This window comes from Gymnoscopelus microlampas, assembly GCF_963454915.1.
Source record: "Gymnoscopelus microlampas genome assembly, chromosome: 7".
Classification (NCBI taxonomy): Eukaryota; Metazoa; Chordata; class Actinopteri; order Myctophiformes; family Myctophidae; genus Gymnoscopelus; species Gymnoscopelus microlampas.
The window spans coordinates 20,316,091-20,340,518 of NC_139944.1; the positions used below are offsets into that span (position 1 = coordinate 20,316,091).

General features: G+C 41.7%; 2 protein-coding genes across 4 annotated transcripts in view; both read right to left on the reverse strand.

The window, feature by feature from the left end:
• Positions 1-1,963: 1,963 nt before the first annotated feature.
• Positions 1,964-15,546, reverse strand: LOC311048496 (kazrin-like; the record flags this gene model as incomplete). The annotated part of the gene is made up of 9 exons (XM_084061755.1): positions 1,964-2,530; positions 2,871-2,976; positions 4,016-4,182; positions 7,228-7,329; positions 7,907-8,138; positions 10,390-10,508; positions 11,979-12,178; positions 13,758-13,818; positions 15,532-15,546. 9 exons carry the CDS (start codon positions 15,544-15,546, stop codon positions 2,369-2,371), a joined length of 1,164 nt encoding a protein of 387 aa, XP_083917881.1. The 3' UTR covers positions 1,964-2,368.
• Positions 15,547-16,901: 1,355 nt separating this feature from the next.
• LOC311049583 (kazrin-like) overlaps positions 16,902-24,428 on the reverse strand; it is an 84,213-nt gene continuing 76,686 nt past the window's right edge. For all 3 annotated transcript variants that reach the window (XM_084063241.1, XM_084063242.1, XM_084063243.1), the window contains 5 exons: positions 22,140-22,276; positions 21,084-21,254; positions 18,799-18,979; positions 18,433-18,566; positions 16,902-17,693 (listed from right to left, as the gene is read on the reverse strand). In XM_084063241.1, coding sequence (XP_083919367.1) covers positions 17,523-17,693; positions 18,433-18,566; positions 18,799-18,979; positions 21,084-21,254; positions 22,140-22,276 — 794 coding nt within the window. In that variant the 3' untranslated portion in view covers positions 16,902-17,522. The remainder of the gene's footprint in view (positions 17,694-18,432; positions 18,567-18,798; positions 18,980-21,083; positions 21,255-22,139; positions 22,277-24,428) is intronic.

The window sequence follows — 24,428 nt, forward strand, 5'->3', positions numbered from 1 at the left end:
GACTGATATTGTCCTTCTAATACGTGAGGGGGCCGTGTTTTTTCAATTGCCCTTTGCATTTATTTCTAATGATGTTTTGGGAAAATTCTTTATAAAATGAAGAAATAAAATATAAAATAAAGGAAAAAAGTAATTGGAAAAAACACGGCCCCAAAAAGACCCCTAACATGTTTTAAAATGAAATATCCCTTTAAGTAACTTAATTCCAGCAGGGCAGTGGTTGAATATTTTAGAAGTGAAACGAGTTTGAACCAGTATAATCTTCCCGCTTGTACCTATACCTTCACCTCACACAGGTTGACAAACCTGTTTAGTTCTGTGTGGATTTACCCTCTAGTGTAACTGCAAAGAGTTTGCCACTAGTCACTGCAGAGAAATTGCATGTTTCGTGTTCCTATGCAGTATAGGGCTCACATTTTCTTCTATACCTATCCTACATTGGTTCTATACCAAGAAATGGGATCTAACATAATTCACTTTGTTTTAATAATGATAATACATTTTATTTGTAATGCACTTTTCATTCACAAGGAATCTCAGAGTGCCACATGGTAAAAACACATCATCAATCATATAAGGTTAAAAAAGCAGGGTTTAAAAACAGATGTGGCTAAACAACAATTCAACACGAAAATGCCCTCCAAAACAAAAAAGTCAGCAGGCCTGTTTTAAAAGAGTCCAGGGTCTGTGGTGCTCTCAGATCAATAGAAAGGCTGTTCCACAGGCGCGGCGCTGCAGAGCAGAAGGCCCGGTCCCCCATAGTACGTAGATTGGTACCAGGGACATGGATGAGGAATCTGCTCGTATATCTGAGGTTGCGGGTGGAGGTTTGTGGAGGCTTAATTCGTTTCTGTAGGTAGGGAGGGGCATGTCCATTTATGCAGTTGTGAGTGATTAGTAGGACCTTATAGTCGATCCTGGCTGAGACGGGGAGCCAGTGCCAAGTTTGACAATTGACTTTGGCCATTGCCAGTTTATAATAAACTGATCAATGCAGTGAAACTGCAGTTTGCATCAGTTTTACACATTGCTCAAGTGCTGAAAATGTCATCTTAATTAGTGATGACAATCTAGACTGGTTAGATAATATTTTGTTAACACTAGCTCTTGAATAAACTGAACATGTGGAATGTTTAATTGCTGGAGTGTACAGGCATGTGCACATCATAGGCTTCCTTAAGGTACAGTCCTGCGCGGTAGAATTTGCTGTCGTGATTTGCTGCAAAAACTTGACAGAAATGATAATAAATTATACATTGGAGTATTCCACTCCAGTGTTGTGTTAACCAGAGGCCAGCTACATCTTGTCAATGTAATGATGACAAGCCTTGCACTGCACCTTACATCTAATGGGTCTGAAGATGTGGAGGACATCTGTAACTGATTTTAGGTCAGAAAACCTCCAGCCTACATCCCTCCCATCACATGTATAGAGAGCTGGTGATGACTTGAGGTACAGAAAATAGAGCTCTGCCTGGACAGAATAGCAGCTGATAACTATGGAGACAGCAGCACATCACCCCCACTCACTCTGCAGTATCTCCAGCAGCATCATTTGTTGACTCAGGAGGCTTCCTTGTGCATCTTCTGTGATGTTACATGACCTGAATATCTATAGGTTCAATTGCGGGGTCGAGCAGTGGCTCAGGAGGCAGACCGGCCGTCTGAGAGCCATGGGGATCATCCCGGTTCGATCCCCGACTGCCCAAACTGCTCCCAATGAGCAGGTGGGGTCTTGCGTTGTTTCATCAGTGTGTGAATGTGTCTGTGAATGTAAATTAACCTTGTAAAGGGCTTTGGATAAAAGGTGCTATGATGACCATCTACAAAAGAAAATTAGATTTTTTTAAAAGAACATTTTAATACTGAAATATACTGTATGTATGTACATACTGGAGACACACTGAAAATAACTACAGATTTAAGAGCTCATAGGACTGATTTCACATACAAAGGAGAAAAGTACAGAATTAATTATATATATTATTTTTTAAATTTAACTCACATTAGATACTAGCCTATTAACTAGATGTGTGGTTTCCAGGTTATAGCGAAGCAGGACAATATAAAAGGCATTTGGATGTAAAAGTTGAAACAGTGTGTTGTCAGTATATCTACAGAAGCTTTAAAAAATAGCAAAAATAGCAGATCTACAAGCTCACAACTCATTGTGATGCGATGAAGCACGATGAAGCAAAGGGAATGTGGTTAAGAAAATGTCCCCCTCTGTTTCTTTTACAAATTGAACCCTGGCCATGTAGCACAGTTTGAATTCCCCTTGAACCAGTCCGGTGATTAGGTTACATGCTTTATATAGGGGCAATCTGTCAGTAGTAAACAACAATGTCATTCAAACTGTGCTGGCGGTTCAGACGTTGGTAATTTCGACACTGTTGTAGGTGTACATGGGGCTTCTCTTGGTCCTCGGCACAACTTGCACTCTGGCCTCTCTAGGCAGAGATCCACAGCTGCCATGGAAACCCAGGCCTCGCTCCACTGATTGGCTGTTTGAATGCAACCTCAAAGGACTCTGGAAGAATTGAAAGGCAAGAGTGAACAATCCGAGAAAAACAAACATATATATAACTTTCATTCAGAGCAGCATTGCATAAAGCAATGGTTCTACAAGTGGGGTCCAGGGACTCTCAGGGTTCCTTGAGGGGTTCTACATTGACCCTTACAAGTCTGTAACTCTGAAAGTATACAAATAATGGAACCAAATGGACCCGAAATTTCAAAGTTTGAGAACCTCAGGTATATAGCAATGAAACCATACACATACTGTACTGTGGCATCATTTGAAACACGCACTGCAGTAGCCTTGCTATTAAATCAATAAATGCAGGTTGCTTGTGAAAATAATAACACACCCTGCCAGATCTTCTCCTCACAGACTCCCGCTCCATGATGTAATGGTTTGCAATGGCAGGGGAATGACAGGAGGAACTTGAGGTCTCACTGTTCTGCTCATCACAGCTGTGAAAGTAAACCATGGAAAGAAGTTCATCACTTACTGTAGTATACATTTGTTTATTCACATGAGTTATTCTGTCTTTTCTTGCCTTTATTGATGGTTACCAATGCAGAGAGACAGGAAACAGGGAAAGAGTCAGGGAGTGTCGGCCCGGCCGGGTAATTGAACAGGGGTCTCACTGTTAGTCAGGCATCAGATGTGGTATGCACCTTAACCACTTGGCTATCGGTGTCCCACTGTTATTGGATTTTGTAATGTAAATAATGTAAAGGTTATGTAACAATGCTGTGAATGTACGACAGTCAAATAAGATAGTAATGGAAATTGTTAACCACGTATGGTGCGTTCACACGGGCAGATTAAAAGATACATGCTACCTTTCATTTTCAATGGAAACCAGCAACATGAAGATACAAAGATACATCCGACGTTTGTAGCTGTAGCTCTAGCGACAAAGATACAAAGCTACAAATTCAAGTCGAGCTGGGTTCAACTTCCAGATACAAAGGTACAAAGCTACAACTATAGCTCCGATGTCCGCACGTTTGATGACGTCAGCGACCGCGTTGAGCAACACAGATACAAAGCAACACAGCGACAAAGTGGGGTGTGAACGCACCATTAAGCCCTATTTTATACAGTCATATTTGTAATGTTACCTAAATGTTATGTAACAATGGTGTGAATGTACGACACAATAATTAAATTGTAATGGAAATTGTTAACCACATAAAGCCCAATTTTGTACTTGTATAAAATAATAGCAACAATAGCAAATCTACAAGCTCACAACGTATTGCGACAAATTGTGATTTGCTATTTTTGCTATTTCTTTGACATTTCTTAATTCATGACATGCCTCAATAGGGCCAACATGATGAATGTGGTTACGGTCTAATTTCTAAGCTAATGTTTATTTATTTATTTTGACACATTTCAACACTATGCTACCACTTTACCAAATGACATGAGAGGCTATGATTTTATGATGAAGTGTGCTTAGGAAGGTGTGTTTAGGAAGGTCTGATTCTGATAATGTACCTTGAAGCTATGGAGAGGGATTTCATCTCTTCATACAGGTGTCGATGCAGCATGTGTTTGTTACAGGGGATTCCCAGGGCCCTGGCCATGGCTTCTGTGTCAAAGGAGGCATCCAGAGCCAGCATAGCTCCATGGACTCCTTTGCCTTGAAGACCATCTGCATACTCCTGAAGATCAAGCACAGTGGACATTATGTTTTCTTTCTCTAAAAGAGTGGGAGCTAATTATTGTGGTCCATGTCGCTACCCAATGATGATATTTGGTGAGTAACACAGTCGCATGACAAAAACAGGCTTAAGCCACAGTTGGTGGTGATAGATCATAATTCAAACGGTAAAACCAAGGAGATTTTTGTAAACTATGGGAGAGAATGACAGTACATTTTCCATAATGATCAACATGACACCAGTGGAGAGGGTGAGCAGTTTTAAGTACCGGTACATCAGTGTGCACATAACTGGGAAACAGCACCTGTACCACCTAAGTCAGCTGAGAAAGTTCAAAGATACTCCTCTACCTGCTACTATACACAATGCATTCCGACAGGGGCCTATCACCGTTGAAATAGCTCCTCTTGGGACCAGTGAGCCCTGCAGAGGGTGGTGCGCTTGACCGACCACACCATGGGGACAGCACTCCCCTCCCTACAGGACTTGTACTCTAGGAGGAGCTTCTGAATCACAAAAACAATTTGGATGTAACTAGACTGGGATCAATTTGCTTAGCATATTGCTGATACAATCAGGGTCTAGAACAGATACAGAAATGCTGCTTGTGTGAGTATGTGCAAATGAGTAGGCAGGTACAGCGGAAAGCCTGGTGACACGAGGTTAGTTGGAACTAAGAAATTAGCAAAATAACTGATTTTACATGCATGATGTTAACAACTATGATCACATTTTCAACACAAGTTGTACAATGACTTTGATTTCACCAGGCATTGCTCCTGTGTTTTTGGCCAGAGGAGCTTCTGTTTCATGACTACATGCATGTAGAGATGATAGCTGTGATTGGTCTACTTTTGAGGACACACACACATACACACACACACACACACACACACACACACACACACACACACACACACACACACACACACACACACACACACACAGTACAGACTGTACATAGGCTACTGGTAAACAGCACATAGTATACATAGTACTGTACAGTACATTGTTCCCGATGGCTTGACCTTTGATCATGTTGTAAAGAAGGGTTACAGCAATAACCGAGGCTTGCTGTGTGGAATTTATTTAGTCTGAACTGTTGACCATCTATTTTTATGGTGCTTTGTATTTTAGTGGCCTAGTACAAAATATACAAAATGTTATATTATACTTTATACTATACTTTTATTTCAAGTAAAAAATAATAATTGATGAGGGCATTATACGGTTTTATTTATAGTTTAGGTCGAAGGCGTGGCAGAGATGTTTCGGACCCTGTCCGTTTGTCCGTCCGTGTGTCCGTCCGTGTGTGTGTCCATCCGTCCGTCCGTGAACAGATAATCTCTGGTACCGTTGGCCCGATCAACGTGAAACTGTGCACACACTCCCTGAATACCAGAGCAGAACCTTTGCCCCAAATGTTTCTCATAGGCTGTTATAGCGCCACCAGGTGGACGATTTTTGGGAAACATTTTTTTTGCGAACGCAGCGGAAGGAGCCGCGCAAGTGGAGCTTACTATGAAACCGTGCTCGGGTTGTGTGTCTGTGTGCACTGCCTGTGTGCAGCCGCGCCCCCATGTGACTCACGCTCTCATTGGCTGGTGACAGATCTCAGAGTGTGGCTGAAATCCGCCTGCCCCTGGGTGACTAATTACACTCCTCTGAGAGAAATATAGCAGCTACAGTCAAAAAATAACACATCTAAAAGCATCTACACGAGTTCATCTATTGGGATATCTAAGAATTCCATGTCATTTGTGCATATTTCAGGCCGGATGGCAAGTTGAAAACGCCTTAGTACCACCCACTTCTCTACAATTGCTCATTCCTTTCTATTCTTCTTATTGTTATTTTCAAGCTGCGTTCGCTTCCCGCTTCCCGCGTTCGCGCGTCTTACTTGTTTATATTACTCCTACAAATTTTGTCCAAACATCATGCATCTCGGTGCACATAATCTCTATAGTCATGTGATTAAGACGGATCTGTCCAATTTTTCATATTCCATCCTGATTGGCTAAGATTGGCATCTAAAGTTCGCAAGAGTGTCTTGTTTTTAACAAAATGCCTCAAATCATGAACGCAGCGTCCGATTGCAGTGAAACTTTATACGCACATTCCCACTAGGCCGAGGAAGAAATGCCACCCTTTTCACATTGGCCTATTATAGCGCCAGTAGGCCGATTTTTGCAGAACAATGTTATTCATATTACTCCTACAGAGACTGAATTCCGAACATTGCCTGACTTTTGTAAAACAAATGTTTTGCTATTACTCCTTCAGAATCTGTCCAAAAATCACGCAAATCGGTACACAGTATCTCTTTAGTCATGTGATCAAGATGGAAGTGTCCGATATTTCATATTCCATCCTAATTGGCTAACATTGGCTTCCAAAGTTTGCTGGATAGGCCCGTTTGAACAAAATGCCTCAAATCATGAACGCAACGTGCGATTTCTGTGACATTTTGCACACATATTCCCACTAGGCCGAGGAAAAAATGCCACCCTTTTCACCTTGGCCTGTTATAGCGCCACCAGCAGGTCTAATTTAGCAAAACACATTTTTGGAACAAAATGCCTCACAGCACTTTTTCTAGTTTGTTATGTTTTGCAGGATACTTTGCTACGGACTTTCTTGTAGTGCCGAGTCTGTATATACTGTAAGTGTATGTGTGTGTGTGTGTGTGTGTGTGTGTGTGTGTGTGTGTGTGTGTGTGTGTATGTGTGTGTGTGTGTGTGTGTATGTGTATACAGTATATCCTATATTAAAATTGGCTTTATAGAGCACTGGCCGGCCGACATGGTCTGCCCGCACCTCCTCCCTTAAGCCAATTTTAATATAGGATGAGTGTGTGTGTGTGTGTGTGTGTGTGTGTGTGTGTGTGTGTGTGTGTGTGTGTGTGTGCGTGCGTGCGTGCGTGCGAGCGAGCGTGCGTGCGTGCGTGCGTGCGTGCGTGCGTGCGTGCGTGCGTGCGTGTTCCAGTCTGCCCTGTAAAACCCACTAGTGAAGTGAGTGTGGTCATTGACCCCTCCTCCCACCCACCTTGAGGTCTATGTCTGCGACCCACTTCATCACCCTGTGACATGTCCAAACAATGGGGTCCTGATCCTGCTGCTCACATTGAGCCCGGCGGGTCTGCAGGGCCTGTGGAAACACAACGCACAGATAACCACACCAGCGTAAATATGGCCGAGGCCAAGGAAAACACCAGCCATGTATGGGCGGAGGATGTGTGTGGTCACTGTGTCTGTGCGTGCGTGCGTGCGTGCGTGCGTGCGTGCGTGCGTGCGTGCGTGCGTGCGTGCGTGCGTGCGCATGTGTGTACTTGTGAGGGCCATATGTCCCCACAAGAATAGTGGAACTTCAGAAATAGATAGTCCTGGTCATCACTAGAGAAATGGTTGTGTTATGGTTAAAGAAATGTTTTGAGTTATAAAGATTTAGGTTAGGGTTAGAAAAAGGCATTTAGAGGTTAGGTTTAGGGGTTGGGGTTAGAGTTATGCCTGATTTATACTTAGTTGAGCGCCGGTGTCAGGCACCGATTTCCACCATTTTCGGCTTTAGGGTTGGGTTTAAAAATGGCATGTGTGTGTGTGTGTGAGTGTGTGTGTGTGTGTGTGTGTGTGTGTCATGCTATACTGTATATAGCATGTATATAGCATGTATATAGCATGACACACACACACACACACACACACACACACTATGTGGGTCATCGGACCTCTTTGTCAAAGTTGAGCATCTGCAGCAGCTGGATGGCGAGCAGGAGGCTGGTCTGATGAAACTGGTTGCTGACGTCCAGCAGTCTCTCCAGGTCTCTGCGGCTCAGGGAGTTCAGCACCCGGCCGTCCACCAGCTGAGTGTGGAAGGTCTGGGAGTACTGTGCCAGGCCCACGTCACACAGCCATGTGTTGGCCACCCAGTGGTGGTCCATCTCTGACGCTTTAGACAGCCTAATAGCGGATGATTATAGTCCATTAGCCATAGTAGGGATTCATTTGTTGAAAAAACATAAAAAGTTGAAATATGGATATACAAGGTTTCTGTTCGACAGCAGTGAATTTAGTCTGAGGGTTAAAGGAGCACTTTAACCCATTGTCAACCTTATCTTCATATAATTGGTCCTCTCTAATGCTCACCATAAGATGGCACCATTTCTGTCTACTTGCTCTGTCTCAGAGGTGGGCTGTGGATGGTTGAGAAATGACATCATCGGTAGGCAGGTTTAGTTATTTCAAACAAGATTTCAAACTTTCATCTTCAATGGCTTCTATTTCAGCATGCTAGCTTTCAGGAAAAACTGTAGTTTCTATTAGCTTGGATTCCCCATCCATGATGTCATTGGTAGGCAGGTTTCTGAACTGTCCACTGTCCACCAATTTACGCCTGCATTTGTAGTTATAATTGTGTTGTGTTTGTATTTGAGACGAGGTGAACGTTCAGTCGCAGGCTCATCCCTCCTCAGCACACCACAATTATAGGTTTAACAATTATTTCAGACCTCACCCATGTCCTCCACCCTGAGTTAAAGGTTATTCCCTAAGGCAGACACTTCAGAGTCCCCCAGTACAGCTCAACCTCTTTAAGAACTCATGTGTCCCCCTGTCCATCAAAGTCTGTACTAAATGATAGACTATTGACAGACCCTAACCCTGTAATGCTGCTTTTGATCTGAACTGTACACATGTACCTTTTAGGACGATTCTGTGATGATGGGGCTGTTTCAGTCTTAACTCCAAATGGCCTTAATGAATTGATTGTGGAAAAAAAAGTGTTTTTCTTTTGTTGTTGTTGATTGGTTTTCCATACTTGCACCATAATGCTTGCAAATACTGATGCAACACATTTGCTCCATATTAGTACCAGGTGTGTGTGCGTGTGTGTGCGTGCGTGTGTGTGTGTGTGTGTGTGTGTGTGTTGTGCTAAATAAGCCCATATTGGCTGAAACATGTCCACTATTACATCAGGGATTTCAGTGTTAAACTATGGAAGATGCCTTGCTGCGTGTGCTGGACCTTATCTCGTGCATAGAGAAGAGAAGACATTATCTATCATACAACATCCTGAGCCAAGAGCTCAACCCTGGACATTGAGGATTATGTAGTCAACAAGTTAACAGCTTGAAACACATCATTTGCCCCTAAGCAGTGGTGGAAAGTAACTAAGTACATTTACTCAAGTAATTAAAGCTAGGGTAAGTGATATTTTTTGGTTTAAACTAAATGTTTTCGTTAACAGGTTAAAGCACTATATTCTGATAGTAATCATTGCTATTGAGTGCTTGTTTAATAACAGGGGTCTCCCCATCTCTCCAACTCTTTAAATCAATTCAGGTGAGAGTCAATCAGGAGAGAGTACCCAAAACCATTTATCAGCTTAAAATTTATAGTGTTCCAGTTACAATTTTGTCCGCTCATTTCTTTGAGTCATAACTTCCAATTTCACTTATTTATTCTGTACCCTGCATGAGTTCCCTCTCGCGACACAAAGCAACGTGTTGTGAGCTTGCTATACTTTCAAAAACGTTTGACAATTATGTTATTGTGAAATGGGCCATTCTAATGAGTACTTGCACTCTACTGTACAGTAAGTATATTTTGATGCCAATACTTTTGTACTTTTATGCAAGTATCGAGTACTTCCACTGATCCTGATCCTTTTAGTCCTTTCTGACCTCCCATTTGACATGGTCTTCAAAAAGCAAGGTGCACACATGAGTAAAGGGTGATTAGACCCCTGGGGTAGAGCACTCGCTTTTGGGCCACAAGGTCATGGGGTTTGATAACGGGCACTGCCAACTCAGCGTATGAGTAACACGGCTTAGGTGCTGCAAGTTGTACGGCAAGTACTGGGAGCTGATGGTCCCAGGGGTCTAGCGCATTGCAATCTGGGAACCCATTCGGTAGAAAAGGAATAAATATATTCTTTCCCTTTGTTTTGGTTTTCCTTGGTTTGGCTCCTCCCCTTTCTTTGTCCACTTCCTCCTGGGTGCCTCTGTATTTATTTCCACCAACAACAACACTACATGTTTAGGGCAGTGGTGCTGACAGAGCAGAATCTGTTTTGAGAGATTAAGCGCATTGTAACGTGGATGGACTCCCGCGTTCTCGGCTGATAACGACAATAAGCCTCTCCAACCTACTTATTTCCGACGAGCGGCACGGCACACAGTCAAGTATAACTCAGGCTTAAGCTGGCACTCACACTCGGTCACCTCCAGCGTTCCTGTAATCCTCTATGGCCAGTCTGAGTTTCCTGTGGTGCAGGAGGTTGCTGATGCCCAGGCCCAGCTCCAGATCCTCATCTTTCAGCCCCAGCAGCACCTGCACAGCCCAGAGGTCCACAGTATTCATCACATCACGTCACAGCACTTCTTCCTGCCTCACAACGAGTGTCTTGCAAAATGTTGTGAAAACATCCGATGAGACGTGGTGTGAAGTTGTATATCTGCTATTTTCACTATATTTGACTTATGTTGTAAAAACAAATCTAACATTTTGCTCATTATGACATGCCCAAAATAGGGATTGATTATTAACACATTCACTGGTATTAATTCATTAATTCATCCGCCTCTGCCAGTGTTTTTACCTAATTTTGACGATCCACAGAGAGCCAGGGAAGTCACGATGTGGACACGGATATAAACAAAAGCTGTCTGGGGGGAGGGGGAGGGTCTCGTGTCTATCCACCGGAACAAAAACATTTTAACCGCGATGGTCCGTTCTGTTGTTATTGGCAGTTGAATATGGCTCGTTTTCACCAAAACAACACAGTCTGGGAGAAGAAATCCGAGCTAGATGTGTTTTTCTAAATCTCATAACATAGGAGTGGACGGAGTGACTTTTTTTGGGATGACGTCATTTCCGGTTCTAGCCTTCTCTCGCAGTCAAGGGATCATTCATAGGTTGGCGAAGAGCGCCCTCTTGCGTAATCACTGAAAAAATGGTTTATTTTTTGAAAGGACGTATGTCTTTGGCAGGCAATGTGTTAATCGATTATTATATTACATTATGGATTATGGATATTTTTTTATAATCGATTAGTTCAATGAACTGTTTACACATAAGTAAAACTTATGTGTGCGTTCATGTATGCAGGCACGCGCTCGCACGCACGCACACGTTCTATGCTTGTGAGAACACTAACACTTTAGGATGGCAAATTTTCATTAAAAAAAGCTGTTTCCTGTGCAAGTGCTGACCTTTTTACCATTGAGTTAATAGAGCCTGCCTGCTTGCTCAGGGGATAAATTGAATCAGGTCATTCATGTCAGATCCCGTGTCTAGGTGAGACATCACATGACCTTTGACACAATGTAATTGTCTCAATAGAAGAGCTGCAAGGAGACAAAATGCAACCACCCCAATTTTATAAATTATATTGAACATACTCTACCATACAGATTGGACAAAATTACATTGTATTCATAAATAAAATTACATAGTGCCGCTTTAACCTTTTTCCTTTGCATTTTAATCCCTAACCATAAGCCTAAATCCAACCCCAAACCTAAATCTAACCCTAAATTCAATCCGTAACCCTACATCTAAATGCAAAATCCAAACCCTGACCCCAACCTCTTTCTCGTGAGGCCTGGAGACACCTCACTAGACGACACTCTCTCCATTTTTGGATCTAAAAACTAGTAATAACTGTTCTCTCTCTCACACACACACACACACACACACACACACACACACACACACACACACACACACACACACACACACACACACACACACTCTTTGTTCCCTCTGTCACTGTAATATTGGCATGTATTAGATGTGTACCTTGCCACTTTTGACGTTTTCCGAGCAAGCGCGCAAGTACATGGGCATTGCCATGACCAGCTCCAGCCAGGCTTGCACCGCTCCCGCCCGCCACAGCGCCATGGGCGTGTTTCTAGTAAGCTCCGCCTGCTGGAGGCGGTCCAGCTGGTCCTCGCCATCAGACAGGCTCTGCTGTGTGAAGCTTGAGAATCTGTCACAGTCTGGATTGGTTCAGGGAGAGGTTACGGCATGTGGCATAAAGGAAGGGTTTAGGGTCAAAGGGACATAGAGATCAAAATGACTCATCTAGAGTCAGTTTATAATTGAACCAGTGCTCTGTCTCTAATACTGTTTTCGTAAATGAATGCCCTACTTCATCTACAAGAGTGTCACACAAAAGTAGTGTGAAAATAGCAGATCTATTTGGATAAATATATATATAAGGTTTCCACCCAAAAGTGACAAAATACAATCAGGGTGATTATAGTGAACTGAAAGTGAACTGAAAAACAAAAACAAGGCTTTAAAAATGAATTAGAACTAACTGAAACAGTTTTGTGTATTTACAAAACTAAAATTAAAATCATGGAGAAAATGTCCGTTGTTTTGTCAAACATCTTCAGAAATAGCAGATCTACAAGCTCACAACGTTTTGTAGATCTGCTATATTTGCTATTTTCTGATCTTGTTGAATGTTGCAGCTGAATTATCCATATTAAAATAAAACAAACTAAACTAAAAATAATAAAAACTAAACTAAAACTAAGCCTTTAAAAAAAAAAAAAGAACTAAACTAGGAAACCCTTAAAAACGAATCAAAACTATAAACAGAAATTGAAAACAACTCAAAAATAAGTGAAAATAAAAACTATAATAAGATTGCATACAATGTGCCTGATTTATATTTGGATTAGCACCATATTGGCGCATATCACCCTATAGTGTGTGCATTGTGCAACAATACTCAGGCACAATTAATGGCACACTATCCAAGTCACTGTCACGTATGTGATTATGCCTACATCAGAAATTAAGCATTCTGGTTTATTCCTAGTGAAGCAAGTCACAGCTGATGGCAGCCTGAGTGTAAATGATTTCATGAAACCTCTTATTTGTCCTCAATGTAAAGACACAGTGTACTACTCTATATAGCCAGTAGATGGAGCCAGAGCGATTCTCTGCTATGCACAGCAAAGAGATTATGTTGCTGAATAAAGTGAATTCTAATCTCTAATTATATTCAAAGATAGATCTCCCGATCTGTACAGTTTTACAATATGGGCCAAAGAGTTTGTATTTGATGAGTATGTAGAGATTTGTCAGTTCTCAGTACAGTAGGCTACTACAGCATTACGTTATTAAGTAAAGTTACTTGAATGACTACCCAGTGGTTATGATGGAGACTTAGGCATTAGGGTAACATATTGGACATGGGGATTATTCATAAAACACATTAACACAACTGTTTAAAATGCAGAAAAACTGATTCATACTGAGCCAACAAATCCAGAATGAATCCCATGATGAATCCACATATTGTAGTTTGTATGCTCAGTTGTAATGCTTAATTGTTGCTCTCGGTTTCGTGCGTCAAAAACAGCAAATCATACAGGCCCACATCGCGCCACGGATGCAACGCTTTGTGAGCTTGTAGATTGACTATTTTCAGCACGCGACACCAGCATCCGATGAAGTATAAAATCGGTCATAACACAATACATGCAATGTCCAAGATGTTTGACAAGTTTTGACAAGTGCAAGGAATAATCCCCCAGTTCAGAAACAGAGACTCTTTGTTACTCACTGGTAGGTGGTGAGGGATACTGTTACAAATGGCGGGAGAGGAAGGAGACACGCTAGGCTAGGAACACAAGAACACATTACTCATGGAACACAACGCAGCGTCTATATTTAGTTGCTGGTTTTATTTTTAAAATATTTCATTTCAATCGTTATTCATTTTTGAAAATGATTAAACGTCCTGACCCATCTGCTTGCAGCAGCTGCAGCGAGACCATCTCATATGTGAAGTTTACCTCTTGTTCTATTTAAATAAAATACTTTAATAGATTTACTCTTTTTATGCAACATCTCCTAAATTACAAAACATTTAACAGAGAATTGTTTTAACCCCGAATGGGAGAAACAAGAGAGGGTTTTTTTTTTTACACAAAGCAAAACAACATCAACAACAAAAGGAAAAAAGGGCTGTGCATTCATAATGCAAACAAAGCACTTGATAACGGGGGAGTTGGAAAGGGATAATTAACCACTTGAACCCCAGCATCCACATTCTGGGTGAACATCTGTCAGAAATAGCCGATCTTCAAGCTCACAATGCGTCGCAACGCAATCGGCAATTTTTGGCAAAGAAATTTGGTGTAGATGGGAAAAAACGGTCAAAGTACAGTCGCAACTCAAGTCCGGTTCTCAAAAGGCCAGTCCACACCAATGCAACTAGTCGCAACTTGCAACCAGTTGCAAGAAATTGCAACGGTCTGGACTGACCAGTTGCAGACCGGTGCAATTTGGGGATAATGGGCTGCAAGTAGTTGCAAGTGGTGGCAAGCTGTTGCAGTTGCAACTAGTTGCAAGTAGTTGCAAGTAGTTGCAAGCGGACTGGGCTTAAGACTAGAGGGTTTAAGTGGTTAACAGTGGATGGTTGAGATTGTTAATTAATTAGACTGGTAATGAACAGGCTTTTTCTAACCAAAGCAACACTGGTGACCATGCAAGGGGGTTTTAAAGCTACAATCCATGACTTTTTGTACTGAATAAAACATTATTTTGACCAATCTGTATGATAGAGTATGTTAATAGAATAAACCTAGTGCATCTGCAGTGGTTGGGGGTGGTCCCCCTAGAATTAAATGGAGATATTTAGACCCTGGTGACGGGTAGGTGGTTTACAAGTCAAGTTATTTGAAGCAGATGGAGCACTTGATTGTACACTAGAGATATTGTCACTGTTAGGCAGAAACCTTGTATCTCCATATTTAATGTTTTTATTTTTTTGGGGGAAATGAGTGTTACACACTGAAAGTGGTTAAGTGTGTGTGGGGTTTATTAATACGGAACCAATGAAAAATATTAACAAGAGCTTGTGACTAAATAATAACTACACTGGATCCATTGGAACGCAGGTTCCTTTGTCCATTTCCGTAAAAGTAACCATTTTGGACATACAAGGTTTCCACCCGACAGTGACGTCATTGTAGTTCAGACATCGCTGCAGTTGCCTCTCTCCATTAGGAGAGGACATAAAACGTACGGATTGTAGCTTTAGTGCAAATTCCTATGTCTCTTATTGGCACGTTAGATACAATTCAAAGACATAAGCAGTCTCACAAGGCTAGTGCTAATAGTGACTGAATGGTAGACAGACAAAGATATACATCTCTATTTTTTAAAACTTTGGCACTTGCACATTGTTTTGACAGCATTAGGAAGCAAGCCATTTGAGGTGTGCTTGATTGATTATGTATGATTTCTTTTTAAAAGATAATTTTGGTTTGTAAATGCTCTTAAACGTTCGGAAGACAGAATGTAAAACTTCCATCACTTGGGTCCCTACTCTGGGGGCAGACATTCTGCAAAAATAGGCAATCTATCGAGCTTTTAGATTGCCTATTTTCGGCAAAGAGATTTGGTGTAGTAGGGGGAAAAAAGGAGGGGGCCGAGTACAGACCCCTGGGGTGCCTACTGTAAGTCAACAAAGTACGTAGGATTTAAGTGGTTAATTAAGAGTAACAGAAAGTATCACTGGCTTAAATGGAAAATCCAGCATGGTAATATTGAACAGGAGAGGTCTCCATAGGAAAACACATGGAGCCCCCATCCCCTCTTGTCCCTTTTATCGATGTTTTAACGTGCAAATATTCTGATACTCATACATGTATCCTGAACCTGATAGTCATATCACTGCATGTCTTCCACATAACATACAGTAAAGTACTGTACCGTTTTCCACCATAATTGGAGACACTCAAAAAGAAAAAGTTACCACCAAATCTGAGATGGGTCTGAGAGTATTGATACTAGATTATCAATTTCACCTAATTACAGAAAACGCTGGCTCCAGATTGACTTTCAGGAGCATCACTATTCCAAAGTAGGGCTGGGAGATTAACAAAGAATATATCGAAAACGATATTTAGAACCAATGAATGATTTAATCTTGCTCATGTAGGTTAATTGAATAATCCAGAAGCAAATATAAACGAATTGCCCCAAAACATTACTAATAGATCTTTTATAATCGACTAAATCGATTAGTCGAATTAACCACTTAACCCTGTATTATACTTTGTTGTACAATGATGGCATACAATAATAGCCAAAATAGCTGATCTAAAAGGTCACAAGGTGATGCGTTGTGAGCTTGTAGATCTGCCATTTTCAGTACTTAAAAAACGATTCATGAATTAATGGTATTAAAGTTTGAAATAATCGTGATATAGATTTGAAGTCATATCGCCAGCCCTACTCTTAAGACTTACATTTTTGCCCAGTTAAATACCAGACAATATCTGTAATGGACATCGGGTTCCTGTGGTGTGACCGTATTGTGGGAACATTAGAGATGGGTCAAATAAGCAACTGATGCCTGATGTATGCTCCGTGTACGATGGTGTCGCTGGCCGAAAACATACGATCTACAAGGTTGTGACCAGTGTTGCCAAGTAGTTTTTTTCTGTAAAGTCGCTTGTAAATATTGGTAGCTGCGGGTTGTGTTTTTTGGGGAGCTTTTTTTCCAACGTGTAGTTATTTATTTGGGCTTCCTTCCTATGTTGTTTAAATCAGTGGTTCTCAAACATGTTCATGTCAAGGACCCACAAATGAATATGTACCTGTACAGGGACTCCCATACAAGATTTGTTGTCGTTAAAATGTTTCAAAAAGATTCCAAATATTTGTTTCAAGATTGTTTTTAAATAGCCGATCTACAAGATAGGCTATTTTCAAATAGCTGATGAATTTGCAGTGTGTGTATGATCATGCGGCCTAGGGCTTGTTTTCGTAGACCTGGCCGCTTGTTTCTCTTGCAAAAACACTGGGTGTGACCTCGTAGATCGGCTGTTTTCAGCGCGCGATGTCGCCGCACGCCGAAGTGTAAATCAAGCGTTAGGGAGGAAACGTGGGAAAGCATGATAAAAGCAACCGTAAAGTACAAACACTAGATGCACAATACCTCCTATTTACATATACACAGCAGTCCTTCAAGTCTCCAGTTATAAAAAAAAAGAAAACATTTAAGACAGTTGGAAGATAATACAGCATAGACATGTCCACACATCATCATAAACCCCATGTATATATTTATATGCATGTAAACATATATACATATGCATACATGTACATCTATAAATATATATCTAATTTACATTACATACATACATTTTGGAGAATAATATACATTTTCTGGCGATAGCAGTCTGTCTCAGGCCTTTGCTTGGGGGACACATGCGCACACTTCTCAATCTCGTCTTTTTCTCTCTCTCTCTCACACACACACACACACACACACACACACACACATACACACACAGATACGCACACACGGCATCACCAGTCAGCATCCTCCTCTATGTAATAATCAGGGGTGGATGTACCATCAAACAGACCGGGGTCCAGTGACTTGCGTTGTTTTCCCCGAGCAAATACCCGCGACAGGGATCCCAGGGTCATCTTCTCCTTTTTCTTCTTACGTTTCTGATCCTCCAAGTCCTCCATGGACTGGATAATGCAGGAAACATAACAAGGAGGGGAAAGGGACACGTTTCATTTTAGTTGAAGAAAACTAGGGAGAAAACCAGTGGTGGAAAGTAACTAAGTACATTTACTCAAGTACTGCATTTAAGTGCAATTTTGAGGAGCCTTGACTTTACTTGAGTATTTCCATTTTTCAATACTTTATACTTCCGCTACATCTCAGAGGCAAATAATGTACTTTTACTCCACTACAACTATTTGAAAACTTTATTTACTTTACTTTACTTATTACAAAACATACATTAATCACTTAAGCCCTATTTTATACTTCGGCTATTCGAAAATAGGCGATCTACAAGCTTCCAACACATCGCATCGTAATGCGTTGTGAGCTTATAGATTGGCTATTTTCGAAAGAAGTTTGAACATTTTGGAAACATTTAAGTATCTAACAGTAAGTATTTTTATAGTGCGGTATTGCTACTTTTACTTACAAAATCTGAATACTTCTTCCACCACTGGAGAAAACGGCTCCACTCAACCCACTGTACAACTTACAGAATTTAAACACGAAAAAGCAATAAATGACCACGCCAAACACCAGCATGCAGGCAGACTAACACCCACAACAGGCCAGACAGAGGGACGGACAGACACAAGAAGACACACGGGACGGGAGAGAAGACAACGAGGGCGCAAGGGAGGACACAGAGAGAATTGCGGAGGTGTGATTACTTGTTCGGGGGGGGCAGGCAGCTCTTACATTGCAGAGGGAGTGGGTCCGGTGGCGAGGGGAGTTGATGTCACTGGGGGTGGATGAGCGGTCGCCGTCAGCCGCCGATGCGTCGGATATGATGGAGGGCTGGCGAGAGTGGCAGGGGCTGATCCTGACCACGGCTGGAGATGGCACATATATGGACACACACATACGCACACACACACACACGCGTTCACACACACAAACACACACGTACATCGGAAAGACACCCACGGTGAGCCAACAGAAACCTCGGGGGAAACCCTCTGTTAGTATGTTAATGTTGTGCGTCTGTAAAAGCAAGAAAGCAACGGCAAAGCGAGATGGAGACAGGGGAGTCTGGGAGGGGGAGGGGGGTTTGCAGTTGCCTACCCTGTCTGTCTGTAGTGTGCGAGTGGTACAGGGTCTGTTGACTCTGGCGGATGGCGGCGGTGAGGGGTAGGTCGGCCTGCATCACCCACTCCTGACTGCCGTTCATCACGGGTTCCGAGGGCATGGCCAGGGAGTGGCGCTTGGGCACGTCCTTGGTCAGGGTGTGCAGAGACTGCTTTGCCTGGGAAACACAGAAACAGAGATGACATTAGTATTGAATTCTTACGGTCAGTGGTTCCCAATTGCTGTGCCTAGGGTTGGGCGCAAAACGCTTGAAAACCACTGCGTGAGGTAGGGTAATATACTGTAGTAGTAGGGTCGTATGATTCTGCATGGGAACCAGAAATATCCCTGAGCAGGAAACTGAACTCCTAACTACTCCAGATGAGCAGGTTGGTGCCTTGCATGGTTGCCTCCATAAGTGTGTGAATGGGTGTGTAACATCCCATTGATCCTTGTCTGTCGGTTTACTTTACTTCAGTTCATTGGTTTATTTTAGTTCTTGCTCTCATTTGTCTTCCACTCCATCCACACCTGCTCCAAATTACTCCCCTCTCCCTGGTTTTGCAATAAGCTAATTACCAGACCATTTCTATCCATTCCCCACCTTTTTCATCGCAGCCATATTTACATAAATAGTTTAGTGTAATGTTAATTCCTTGTTACCAATGATACTAATTAAGGCTCTGTTCCCTTTAGTGTAGCAGTCTATCCAGTGAGCCAACATGGACAATAGCAGCACCCCGACTCTGTTTGACCTTGAATGGAACACAAACTCAATGCGTATCATTGATAACACCTGTGAAGGAAGTAACATTAAAACAGCCTTTTATGTCAATATGGCTGCTGTAAAATAGGCCTATTGTCTTTGTTGTACCTCGTGTGTTCACTGCTCTCCAGCCATTTGCCCAGCGTTTGTTCTTTGGTTTCTGATCTCGCTTTATTCCCTGTTTTTTTGGCTTTTCGCCTTCTCCCTGCCTGGATTTGTTTGCTTTGAGTCAAACTGATTTCCCATGTTTGCCTTTTTGACGTTGCTATCCTCTGGTTTGGGGATTTTTGCCCGCTCCCTGTTTTGATTTGTTTGCTTTTATTTGGACCGTCTAGTCTACCTGTGTATGACTACCTGCCTCCCAGTAACGCACTGCATTGTGGATTGTGCTTTGCTTTATTATAGTGCAAGTGAAAAATGAATGGGTTGTCTATCTGTGGCACCACAAAATGTCCACCACTGCGATGCCCTATTGCCTTAGGCTATGTTCCCACTGGCACCCCAAGTGCTGTCTGAACAGCAAAAAAAAAAAAAACGGATGCAAACTGATTTTTGCAAATCATTGAATCACATTCCTTAGCCAAGGGATTAAAGTAAAAACAAATCTTATGGCTGAAAAGTTTTGTTAGACCACGTCCCAATCGGTGGCTTGTGAAACAGCGTGAAAGGAGCCCCCCACACTAGCACTGTGTTTCCTAAACTATTAGCACAATACATAGAATTATTATGTTCTAATCTAAACCCTTATCATTATCATTCTAAACTGTGTACCTGCAGTTCTACATACAGCCAACCGGTTGAAGAAACAAATCGCAGATTGAGGCTTTAATCTTTGCTTTTATGAAATATCCGATATCATGAGACCATTAGGGATTTATGGAAGATGCTTCTGAGCATGTATTCTATTGCTAGTTTGACCAATTCTAATACTGTCATAACATAATAATATAATAATTAAATTTGTGAATTCTAATAATCCAATAAAAATGACTGAAATCAGTCGTGGGGATGAGAACTGAGAACTTTAATCCATGTTAGCCGTGTTCAGACTGCATAAAAAACAATCTGATTCCAATCTGGATAGGAAATCAGATTTGGGCTGGCAGTCTGAACAAGGCCACACTAGCAGATTCAAAAGATACAAAGCTCCTCCCTTATTGCCTATGTTCTCGTTTCATCAGAATGCTTGCTACATTCAAAATAATTCCTGCCTAAGTCAAAAAGTCATCTTTGGAATGTAACAAGCATTCTGATTTAGGCAATAATTAAGGCACAATGAAGCAGCAGTGTTGGCCAAAAAATTACTTAGGCAATTATGCTATGAGGCTAACGGCCTGTAAACCTGTCATGTGACATCAAAGTTGATTCTGATTTTGGCTTTTTTTTTAACAAGTTTTATTACATTTTATGAACTACCTCCCCTGTCAGGTTCTGGGTTACCCTTCATAGAGGAAAAGAGGCTAAAGTTATTGTTTGTGCAGAAGGTGTGTGACTGTAGGTACTGCATGTGATGTACCATGGTGAGCTCAGCCTCCAGCTCTTTGATGCGGTTCTCCTTCATGTCCATGTGAGACCGTAGGATGTTGGCCTGCTCCGTGGCCTCTTTAGTCTGCCTCCTCAGATCCCACTTCTCCCTCTCCAGCATGTCCTTCTCCTTGGCCAGCGCTTTCACCGCGTCCTCGCTCTCCTGAAAGAGATGCCCGCACGCACACGCATCGTTATTAACTCTCATTGATCTTACAAGTGATTAAACAGTCCATGGGGGTCAGTGGTGCTCCAGAATAAAGATTCAACAAATTAGGCTCAGAGCAGCCACTCTGCATTATGAGCCGTCTTTCCTTTTTTTTGTGAGGATCAACAGGCTCAGTGGTGCCAGATGGGAAATGTTAAATTAAAGCGCTGGAGTGGAGGCTTAACCCCTTGAAACCCAGCATCCATATCCACAAGCTCACAACATGTCACTTTGCGACGTGCTGTGAACTTGTAGATCAGCTAGCGAAGAAATTTGGTCTATAAGGAAAAGTCAGAACTCAGATCCATTATAGAAAGAGTTTAAGTGGTTAAAATTATCGCATTTTAAAGAAAATGATCGTACACAGCCAAAAACATAAGATAAATCACAAGTGTAAATATGTTATTTCAAAATAGCACATTTATTGTAAACCTTGATTGACATGCCTACTTGAGGAAAACACACCACATGTTGAAGCAGGCAACTTCCTTACTCAAATTAAAGCCTGGAACTGGACTGGAAAGATGCAACCTGTGTTTTTAATGCTTCCAAGTACAGATATAGGTTTAGATTTACTTTTGGTGCATCGCCATTAATGTCTACAAACAGACAATATCAGCTTGCCTGGCGTTTCCAACTGACAACACATGGCAAAGCTTAGTGTTGATCAGGATGTTGAGGTTTCAGTACCCCGCATTGACTGGGTTATTGTGCGGGTGAAATAGGCTCCCTCTCCCAAATCTAAATAATCTAATTGAATAGATTTGCGGTGAAGAGAGAGATTTCACGATGAACCGAAAAGTTTCCTAAAGAATCGTAACTGAAGCAAATCATTGTTACCTTTCGGTGCTGGTCGTAGTTACGTATAAAGTCTCGCAGCTGCTCTTCTCTACTCTCCAGTGTTGTGTACAGCTGCTGCATCTGGCTCACTAAGTCCGACTTCTCCACTTTTAGCCGCTTGCGGTCTGCTTTCATAGCTGCAACACAAGAGTAAGTCATTAAAAGCAAGACTATATCTAAGCATTCAGAACAATAAAGAGTTTGGGCTTCAACAGGGCCTTTGACTAAAAATTACGGTGTAGTTACAACTGATGGCCACAGGGTGGTACTATGTCTTCTATCAACTCAGCTAGCAGTTGTGGATGATTGTTTTTCCCAAAGATGCAGCCCAGATTGAATGATGTAATCACCTGAAGGTAAGTGTCAGAAACTCATGCACAGTGGTAGGCAATGAAACCCAGTACTTGAGTAGATACTCCTTGTCAAAAGTGACTCAACTACAAGTGAAAGTTGCTCTGTCAAATTTGTACTTGAGTTAAAGTGCTGGATTTTTAAAAGTGCTTTTAAAAATACCAATAATCCAAAGTAGCCTACATGCCTTTTAAAATAAATTACTAAAATGACAAATTACAAGTCAATTTTCTTTTTAATATCAAAGTATTGCTGTATTAGAATAATCAATCAATAGTGAAAATAGCAGATCTACAAGCTCATAACACGCATCAAAATGTGTTGTGAGCTTGTAGATATTAGCAATAGTAGCTATTTTCAGATTTGAAAGAGGGCTTCGGTAGTTAATTCATAATGTAATTTTCCCTTCCTAGAAATGTTGAGGAGTCAAAGTTACTGTCCACCACTGCTCATGCATACACAATACTGTACACCAGTTTAGGTCATGGTGTGTTTCTCCTAATGTCACCCAGGTCTGTTTTGTGCCGATTGGCATGCTGAACACATTTTAGGCTTTAGTCGCACACACAAAATATAACGAGAGAGATACAGCAGGGATGATGCAATGAGACGTCACAAGTGAAAATAATAGTTTGTGTTGAATTCTCAGGGCACCTGTACTTTTCATAAGTACAAACATATGTGTCACTCATTATGCATTCCACATGGAGACGTTCTGCCACCAGCCACCTCAGTCAACATCCAAAACCTGTTTTTCAACAGGTTGCACAACACAGAACCTTGACTGTAGAAGCACGGTATCTGCCCCAGTAACTTTCATATTAAAGGAGACTGTGTGCCCTGTCTTGTGCGGCGCCTTACCCCTTATGCCTAAACTTATTTGTCAATTTGTACTACTTTGAGAAACATGTTAAAATAGTGAAAATAGACGATCTGCATGGACGCGTTGTGAGCTTGTAGATTGGCTGTTTTCTAAATACCGGTAGTAAAAAATGCCTAATACGTTTATAGGCATAAGGGGTAAGGCGCTGCTCGAAAAGAAACTAAGTACATTTACTCAAGTACTGTGCTTAAGTACAATTTAGGTATGTGTACTTTACTAGAGTATTTACATTTTCTGCAACTTTATACTCCACTAAATATTTGGAGGGAAATGTCATTTTTTACTGTTCCTGGCAACACAACCACTGCCACATACTTAGCACGGCATTCCAGACCACTTTAATAATAGACAATAGACATACACCGGCGAGCAAAACCTTCCAAGGTCATCCTTTATGGATCTCAAATAAAATGACAATAAACTTGGAGGTTACTTGGCAGCACATGGAGCATGACGTAACCCTTTGAGACTGATTGGCGACTGACGGCTGATCTCTCTCTGTCACATAGACGATATGCCCATCAAACATCACGCTACTGCAATATGGGGGAACATTTTATGTCATTTCTGGGACAAACCAGACAAATTTAGATTCTATCTGTTGGACAGAGATAAAGTCCAACATCTTTTTCAGATCCACTCACGCTGCTACAGTACAGTACATCTTTTTATTGAACCGGCTGTCTGCTTCCCTCAGGAAAAAACTCCACTCAGAGGCCAATATTTCACTTGCTCACATAAGTTGTGGAGTCACCCTGATGCCTGATTTATACTTGGTTGCGTGTCGTGTCGTACAACGAAAATAGCAGGTTCAATTCAATTACATTTTATTACAGTGCCAAATCACACCAAGTTGTCTCAAGACACTTTTACACACAGTATAGAGCAGAAGTTTGTTCCAGGGGTCCCAAGCTAATTATTGACAGTTAGTAACCAAATGGAGCCTTACAGTCTGATGCAGTGTTTCTCAAAGTGGGGTGCGGGGACCCCCAGGGGTCCTTGAAGGAGAAAGTTAGTTAATATAGCATCAAAATCCGTTTAATCCATTAAGATTG